At 51.3% G+C, this 8,345-nt stretch overlaps 3 protein-coding genes across 3 annotated transcripts; 2 read left to right on the top strand and 1 right to left on the bottom strand.

Annotated features, from left to right (window-relative positions):
• Positions 1–771: 771 nt before the first annotated feature.
• Positions 772–3,051, top strand: cprA (NADPH--hemoprotein reductase cprA; the record flags this gene model as incomplete). Its single annotated transcript, XM_056869680.1, has 2 exons — positions 772–2,562; positions 2,625–3,051. 2 exons carry the CDS (start codon positions 772–774, stop codon positions 2,919–2,921), a joined length of 2,088 nt encoding a protein of 695 aa, XP_056734464.1. The 3' UTR covers positions 2,922–3,051.
• Positions 3,052–3,488: 437 nt separating this feature from the next.
• N7487_001931 (DDB1/RSE1 family protein) lies at positions 3,489–7,118 on the top strand (the record flags this gene model as incomplete). Its single annotated transcript, XM_056869679.1, has 4 exons — positions 3,489–3,583; positions 3,678–6,264; positions 6,314–6,760; positions 6,816–7,118. 4 exons carry the CDS (start codon positions 3,489–3,491, stop codon positions 7,116–7,118), a joined length of 3,432 nt encoding a protein of 1,143 aa, XP_056734463.1.
• Positions 7,119–7,501: 383 nt separating this feature from the next.
• On the bottom strand, positions 7,502–8,074 carry N7487_001930 (uncharacterized protein; the record flags this gene model as incomplete). The annotated part of the gene is made up of 1 exon (XM_056869678.1): positions 7,502–8,074. One exon carries the CDS (start codon positions 8,072–8,074, stop codon positions 7,502–7,504), a length of 573 nt encoding a protein of 190 aa, XP_056734462.1.
• Positions 8,075–8,345: the final 271 nt, after the last annotated feature.

Genomic DNA, 8,345 nt, shown 5'->3' with positions numbered 1-8,345 from the left:
ACGGAGGACGGAGTAGTTTAACTGGTTAAAATAGTTACTCCTGAAGAAAAGAATAGTAAGACCGGAAGGCGGAAATCATTCCGCTCGAGAAATGGTGGACTCTTATCTCCCGAGCGGCCTTGCCGCTTTCCTCTCTTGCCTCTTACCCGAGCTCCGCCTTTCATTCCAAGCTTGGCCGGGGCAATGTCTCTCTTGACACATTTGAAGGAAAACTGCCGTAGAGAACGGTTAGAACATACTGGGGTGGACGCCGATAATTGCTTCCGATAAATTTGCCCACGGCCATTTCCCCCACATTATTCACATTTCATACATGTATATAAGTCTATTAAGGGCTTGAGTGGTCTGAGTGTCTTTCTTAATTCTTTTTTTCCCTCCATTTTCTTCTCTACATATATTCTTTTTCCTCCAGAGTTTTGTTCCTACCGTACTTTTTTTTATATGTACTTCAGAGGCGGACTTACCGACGTAACCAGACAGCGGTGAGATTTGCCCGTGAAGATCCACAACTCGGAAACCGCACCTGGGCAGTACCGGGTGGATCAGACCACCTGTTGGCTTCTTCTTCTTTCTATCTTGTACAACATACAACTCCCATTCTAGGGCTCTCTGTTGGGGGCCATACTTGCCTAAGTTTGGCTTTTCTTCCTTGACTACTTTTGTGTTTGTTATCCCGGCCTTGGAACACATTCGACCAATTCTCCCCTTCCCGGCGGGAATTAGCGCCACAACAAACCCCCTGTTCCCGCGATATACGCACCACGTACCAAAATGGCTCAACTGGATACACTCGATTTAGTTGTCTTGGTGGCCCTCTTGGTGGGTAGTGTTGCCTACTTCACCAAGGGTAGCTACTGGGCCGTCCCCAAAGACCCATACGCCTCCTCGGCCAGCACCCTCAATGGAGCCGCTAAGAGCGGTAAAACCCGCGACATCGTGGAGAAGATGGATGAGACAAACAAGAACTGTGTTATCTTCTACGGCTCCCAGACTGGTACTGCAGAGGATTACGCATCTCGACTCGCTAAGGAAGGCTCTCAGCGCTTCGGACTGAAGACCATGGTCGCTGATATTGAGGACTATGACTACGAGAACCTGGACAAATTCCCCGATGACAAGGTCGCATTCTTCGTGTTGGCTACCTACGGCGAGGGCGAGCCCACCGACAACGCCGTGGAGTTCTACCAATTTTTCACCGGTGAAGACGTCGCCTTCGAGAGTGGCGCCTCCGCCGACGACAAGCCTCTGTCCTCGTTGAAGTATGTCACATTCGGCCTGGGAAACAACACTTACGAACACTACAACGCCATGGTCCGTCAGGTTGATACCGCTCTGACCAAACTTGGTGCGCAGCGCATTGGAACTGCCGGTGAAGGTGACGATGGCGCCGGAACCATGGAAGAGGATTTCCTGGCCTGGAAGGAGCCCATGTGGGCTGCTCTGTCGGACGCTATGAATCTCCAGGAACGTGAAGCTGTTTACGAAGCCGTATTCTCTGTTGTCGAGGATGATGAGAAATCCCCCGAGGAGGAGTCCGTCTATCTGGGTGAGCCCACTGCGTCCCACCGCGAAGGTCGCGCTAAGGGCCCCTTCTCTGCGCATAACCCCTACGTTGCCCCGATTGTCGAATCCTCGGAACTGTTCACTGTTAAGGACCGTAACTGTCTGCACATGGAAATCAGCATCGCTGGTAGCAACCTCAGCTACCAGACTGGTGATCACATCGCCATCTGGCCCACGAACGCCGGCGCCGAAGTCGATCGTTTCCTTCAGGTCTTCGGTATTGAGGAGAAGCGCCACTCTGTGATCAACATCAAGGGTATCGATGTCACTGCCAAGGTTCCTATTCCCACTCCGACCACCTATGATGCCGCTGTCCGCTACTACATGGAGGTGTGCGCCCCCGTCTCCCGTCAGTTTGTCTCGACTCTTGCTGCTTTCGCTCCCGACGAGGAGAGTAAAACCGAGATTGTCCGCTTGGGTAACGACAAGGATTACTTCCACGAGAAGATCACCAACCAGTGCTTCACGATCGCCCAAGCGCTCCAAAGCATCACTTCTAAGCCGTTCGCTGCCGTTCCTTTCTCGCTGCTCATTGAAGGTCTCAACAAGCTTCAACCCCGGTACTACTCTATCTCTTCATCATCTCTGGTTCAAAAGGATAAGATCAGCATCACCGCTGTCGTTGAATCTGTTCGTCTGCCGGGTGCTTCGCACGTTGTCAAGGGTGTCACCACAAACTACCTCTTGGCTCTTAAGCAGAAGCAGAACGGTGACCCATCCCCCGATCCCCACGGCCTGACTTACTCGATCAACGGTCCTCGCAACAAGTACGATGGTATCCACGTGCCTGTCCACGTTCGTCACTCTAACTTCAAATTACCCTCCGACCCGTCCAAGCCTATTATCATGGTTGGCCCTGGTACTGGTGTGGCACCCTTCCGTGGCTTCATCCAGGAACGCGCTGCTCTTGCTGCCAAGGGAGAGAAGGTTGGCACCACACTTTTGTTCTTTGGATGCCGCAAGAGCAACGAGGACTTCATTTACAAGGATGAATTCAAGGTATGAACAACAAAGCCCTCACACTTCAAATACGAACCTTTAGACTGACATAATTCCCTCAGACCTATCAAGACCAAATGGGTGACTCCCTGAAGGTTATTACTGCCTTCTCCCGCGAGGGATCCGAGAAGGTTTACGTCCAGCACCGTCTGAAGGAGAACGCCGAGCTCGTCAGCGAGCTGCTCAAGCAAAAGGCCAACTTCTACGTCTGCGGTGATGCTGCTAACATGGCCCGTGAGGTCAACCTGGTTCTTGGCCACATTATTGCCCAGCAACGGGGTTTGCCCGCTGAGAAGGGGGAGGAGATGGTCAAGCATATGCGTAGCAGCGGCAGCTACCAGGAGGACGTCTGGTCATGATTTCATGATTGATGAACACTTCTTTGCATTTGGAAAATACTTAGATGATCGTGACTATATATTATCATTTTTTGTTCGATACGATACGCCTTTTTGTTTCATTTGCGCTGCATGTTTCCCTAGCATGGGCTTCACCTTTGATGACCTTAAGTTTGCTAGCTATGGGCTGCCGTCTGGGCGGGGGTTTGGACCTGTGAATTTAAAAAGAATTTAATTCTTCTTCTTTCAAAGTGGAAGCCTGTATATTCATGTGTATAACTATCTATTCAAATTGGAACTATAAACGCCCGTATGGATGCTTTCGGCTGTAAGCGCGGACTTTAGACGTCATTTGTACGGGAACCTCGACTTCTCTCATATCTTCCCCCACACCGACCGAGCAATCCCTGCCTCAACAAGAGTTGATTTAGAGATATGTGCAGCTCATAATTCAGCGCCATCAGCCTTCGCCATATCAATCCCCTGTACCTCTTACTCTCGGACATATTCCATCCCCGCAGGGTGGTGCGACAAACCTCAAGCCCAACCAGCTCCGCGCTGTCCGATACCGCGGACTATTGAACTACGATGGCCTATGTCGTACCCATCCACCGGGCAAGCAGCATTCGCCATGCGGTCAAGCTCAACTTTTTCTCTCCGGACGAAGAGTGCCTAGTCGCAGCGTGAGTCCCACCCTCCCGCGAAGCCATGGAACTCAAGCCGACCTCTCCCCCGGTGACGATGAAGACAAAAGCTAACCCTCTTATGACCCCACAGAAAATCCAGTCGTCTCGAATTCTATACACTCACTCCGGATGGAATCGTCTTGACCGCGACTCGTGCTCTGAATGCGCGGGTTACTATGCTCGCGCGCCTACCAGCACCAACAAACTCACCAACCGATCACCTCTTTGTCGGCACAGACCAATACAATTATTTTACGATAACATGGGACCGCGAATCAAACGATATCAAAACAGCGCGCAGTTGCGTCGACATCGCCGAGCCCTCGTCCCGGGAGTCCCAATGCGCACCACGATGTCTGATGGATCCCACGGGACGGTTCATGACGCTGGAAGTATACGAGGGCGTGATTGTTGTTGTGCCGATCGTGCAGCCGACGAAGAAAAGAGGCCGGATGTCGATGGCAGGGTCCCAGGCTGACCAGCCGCTGCAGGTGGGAGAACTTGATAAGCCGACTACGTCCCGCATCGACGAGCTTTTCGTTCGATCCTCCGCTTTCTTGCATTCGGAATCCAATCCCTGGTTGGCACTGCTCTACGAAGATAACCAGCAGAAGGTGCGGCTTCGAATCCGCGAATTGGATTTCACGCCGGGCACTTCGGGGACTTCTGCAGATGCCACTTTCACGGAGGTGCAGAAGTTGGAGGGGGGTGAATTTGGCCAGGAGCTTGATCTTGGATCATCGCATCTTATCCCTATCCCGGCTCCGTTGGGCGGTCTTATTGTGCTTGGAGAAACGTCGATCAAGTACATCGACGATAATGCCAACGATGTGATCACGCGGCATCTAGAGGAGGCGACAGTCTTCGTGGCCTGGGAGAAGGTTGATAGCCAGCGGTGGCTGTTGGCCGATGACTATGGGAGGTTATTTTTCCTGTCTTTCATCCTGAATAACTTAGGCGGAATCGATGACTGGAAGCTCGAGGATCTGGGCAAGACGGCTCGTGCATCTGTGCTGGTCTATCTCGGGGGAGGTATGGTGTTTGTTGGCTCGCATCATGGCGACTCACAAGTCCTCCGGCTCGATGGAAGCTCGTTTGAGGTCGTTCAGACATTGTCTAACATCGCTCCGATCCTCGACTTCACTATTATGGACCTTGGGAACCGTACAAATGAAAGTCAAACGCATGAGTTTTCGTCCGGGCAGGCTCGAATTGTGACGGGTTCTGGTGCCTTCGACGACGGCACGTTACGCAGTGTGCGCAGTGGTGTTGGCATGGAAGAGTTAGGTGTGTTGGGAGAAATGGAACACATCACTGATCTCTGGGGACTGCAGACTCAAAGCAACGACGACTTTTTGGATACGCTCATTGTTACATTTGTTGACGAAACGCGTGTGTTCCAGTTTAGTCCTGATGGCGAAGTTGAAGAATTGGATAACTTCCTGGGGCTTTCACTCACGGAATGTACTCTTCTCGCCACAAAACTCCAAGGTGGTCGTATTCTTCAGGTCACAGAACAGCGAGTGCTGGTGGCTGATCTTGAAAGTGGAATGGTAACATTTGAATGGGCACCTCAGGACCGGAAGCTGATCACTTCCGCGTCGGCCAATGAGGACAACCTAGTTCTCGTTATTAGTGGCCAAATTGTGGCATCCTTTGATATCAGGGACAATGTCCAAATCATCGCGCAGAAGGATCTTGGCGCTGACCAGCAAATCTCTGGTCTGACTGTCCCAGCGACGCCAACGGGTGTATTCATCGCAGGCTTCCCCCAATCAGCCAAGGTGTCGATCCTGGATATTAAGGACTGCGCTGTTCTTCAAACAAAATCCCTAGGCCCTACCGGGGAGAGCTTCCCTCGATCAGTTCTTGTAGCCGAAGTCCTTGCGGACAGCCAACCTACTCTCTTCATCTCCATGGCTGATGGTTGCGTCATTACATTCTCACTAAACCCAGAAGACTACTCACTAAGTGAGATGAACAAGCTGATCCTTGGTTCCGAGCAGCCCACGTTTAAGAAACTCCCCAAGGGTGATGGCCTGTACAACGTCTTCGCTACTTGCGAAAATCCCAGCCTGATCTACGGCTCTGAGGGCCGGATCATCTACTCTGCAGTGAACTCCGAGGGCGCATCACGAGTATGCCACTTGAACGCAGAGGCATTCCCAGACTCCATCGCTGTCGCAACTGAGAAAGAGTTGAAGATCGCGCTGGTTGACCGAGAGCGCACAACCCAAATTCAAACGTTACCAATGGGCTCAACTGTCCGTCGTGTTGCGTACTCCCCTTCAGAGAAGGCATTTGGAATTGGCACGATTGATCGCAAGCTCGAGAATGGCGCCGAGGTTGTCAAGAGCCACTTTGTCCTTGCTGATGAGATCATGTTCCGGCGTCTTGATGCGTTAGAACTGGGCCCCGACGAACTGGTGGAGAGTGTAGTTCGCGCCGAGCTCCCGGCAGGGAAAGATAAAAGCGGAAAGGAGATCATGAAGGACCGATTTGTTGTCGGCACGGCATTTGCCGACGAAGACCAGGAGGAATCGATCCGCGGGCGGATTCTCATTCTGGAAGTCGACCACGGCCGCAAGCTGAGTCAGGTCGCCGAGCTGCCGGTTATGGGCGCCTGTCGGGCTCTCGCTATGATGGGTGACTGTGTTGTTGCGGCACTTGTTAAGACCGTGAGTACTGACCGACTGTATGTTTGAACCCCCTACTAATAATATCCAGGTCGTTGTGTATAGAATCAAAATCAATAACGTTGGACCGATGAAGCTCGAGAAACTCGCTGCATACCGGACCTCCACCGCACCAGTGGACGTAACAGTCGTCGACAACCTAATCGCAGTGGCAGATCTCATGAAGAGTCTTTGCCTTGTCAGGTATACACCGGGCCACGCTGGGGAACCCGCCAAGCTGACCGAAGTCGGTCGTCACTATCAAACTGTCTGGAGTACAGCAATTGCCTGTGTTGGTGACGAGACATTCCTCCAAAGCGATGCCGAAGGCAACCTGATCGTTCTCTCACGGAATGAGAATGGTGTCACCGCGCAGGACAAGCACAGGCTGATTCCTACTAGCGAAATCTCCCTAGGGGAGATGGTCAATCGTATCCGACCAGTTAATATCCCACAGCTTTCCAGTGTTACGGTGACACCGCGGGCGTTCATGGCAACAGTAAGTCCATCCCAATTGACCGGAATTAAAGGCTCATTTACTAACCCGCTCAAAGGTCGAGGGCTCCATTTTCCTTTTCGCTGTTATCAACCCCGAACATCAAGATTTCCTGATGACCCTGCAAGCTTCTCTTTCCAAAAAGGTCAACTCATTGGGCAACTTGTCATTCGACAAGTTCCGCAGCTTCAGAACCATGGTGCGCAGTGCCGAGGCACCGTACCGGTTCGTGGACGGTGAGCTTATTGAGCAGTTCTTGAACTGCACACCAAGCATGCAAGAGGAGATTGTGCAGGACATTGGCTCCTCAGACGTTGGGGAGGTTAAGAGGATGATTGAGGCCTTGCGGAGACTTCACTGATCTCTTGTGAGGTACCTATTTCTTTGGGGCATTGGTGACATGTTACGAACAGTTCATGAATACAGATAAGATGCGGCGATGGTTACATAGTTTTTAGAAGAGACCAGGGTAAAAATTCTGGCTCGATGTGGCTGGATTGAATGCATGTTTTAAAGTGCAAATAGTAGATTTATGATTTCCAAGTATACCTTACTGTGCAAGATAGAGGGTTCTTAATAGCGGATGCTAGGAGTAATCCATAGAATTCACTTAAAAGCTAGAGGGGCCGTGGAGGTCCTATTAAATTTGAATCTACTAATAAAAGTTACAAGAAGCAAAAAACCCCCATCGACCATGCAATGCACACACACCAGAACAATCCAAGACCCAAGACGACTCAAATCTCAAAGATCCTTCTTGACCTTGACATCAACCTCCTCCTCCTCACTCCAATCCAACAACTCCATAATCTGATCCCGGCTCAAATCCTCAGCGCGCTGATCCTTCTTCACACGCTTAATATAATTCTTCTGACGCTTGCGGGCCATGTCATTCCACTCAGGAACACCACTAGCAGCAGCCATAAGATCCTCCTCATCCTCAAGCTCGTCGTCCGTGTTATCAACTTCACCAAGGACCTTCCCCTTTCCGCTATCGCCACCAGCACGCAGCGAGTTCGGCGACACCTTCACTTTGCCGAACTGCGCCTTCTCCTTCTCGCGCTTCTCCTTCTCCTTGCGACGATCACGGTCGTGCATCCATTTAAAAGTCTTCTCGATGTACGGCCGGATGATTAGGTAGAAGATAACGCTGCCGATGACTTTGGTCCAGCGCTTGCCACTCATTTGCGCGATAGAGGCGTAGCCATTTTTGAAGAAGCGGGTGATAATCAACTCGAAGAAGGCGTACAACTGGGCGAAGAAATCTTGGGCGGCCTCTGCAGCCTTTTCGCTCAGATCTGACTGGGGTGTGGACATGGTGGATGATTAACCAGGTTGGGGGTTTTTTTTTGGCTCTGGTTGGAGGGTTTGAAGGGAGAGGTGGGAGCAGCTCGGTGGCTACCCGCGAAATGGGGTGGGAGGTTGTAGAAGAGGACAACCAGAGGTAGATAAGAGTAAAGTAGAGATATTTTTTTGTAAAAGATTAGGAATTGAGGGATTAATTGACGGGATCTGCGATTGCTTTGCGCTTCTTTGATATTCCGCGGCTCCCGCAAAGAGAAATGCCTTGTTTGGGCTTAGCGTGGCC

The sequence above is a fragment of the Penicillium crustosum genome (genome assembly GCF_028827405.1).
Source record: "Penicillium crustosum strain IBT 35664 chromosome Unknown utg000001l_segment0_segment0, whole genome shotgun sequence".
Taxonomy (NCBI): Eukaryota; Fungi; Ascomycota; class Eurotiomycetes; order Eurotiales; family Aspergillaceae; genus Penicillium; species Penicillium crustosum.
This window is presented reverse-complemented; position numbering and strand designations above follow the sequence as displayed.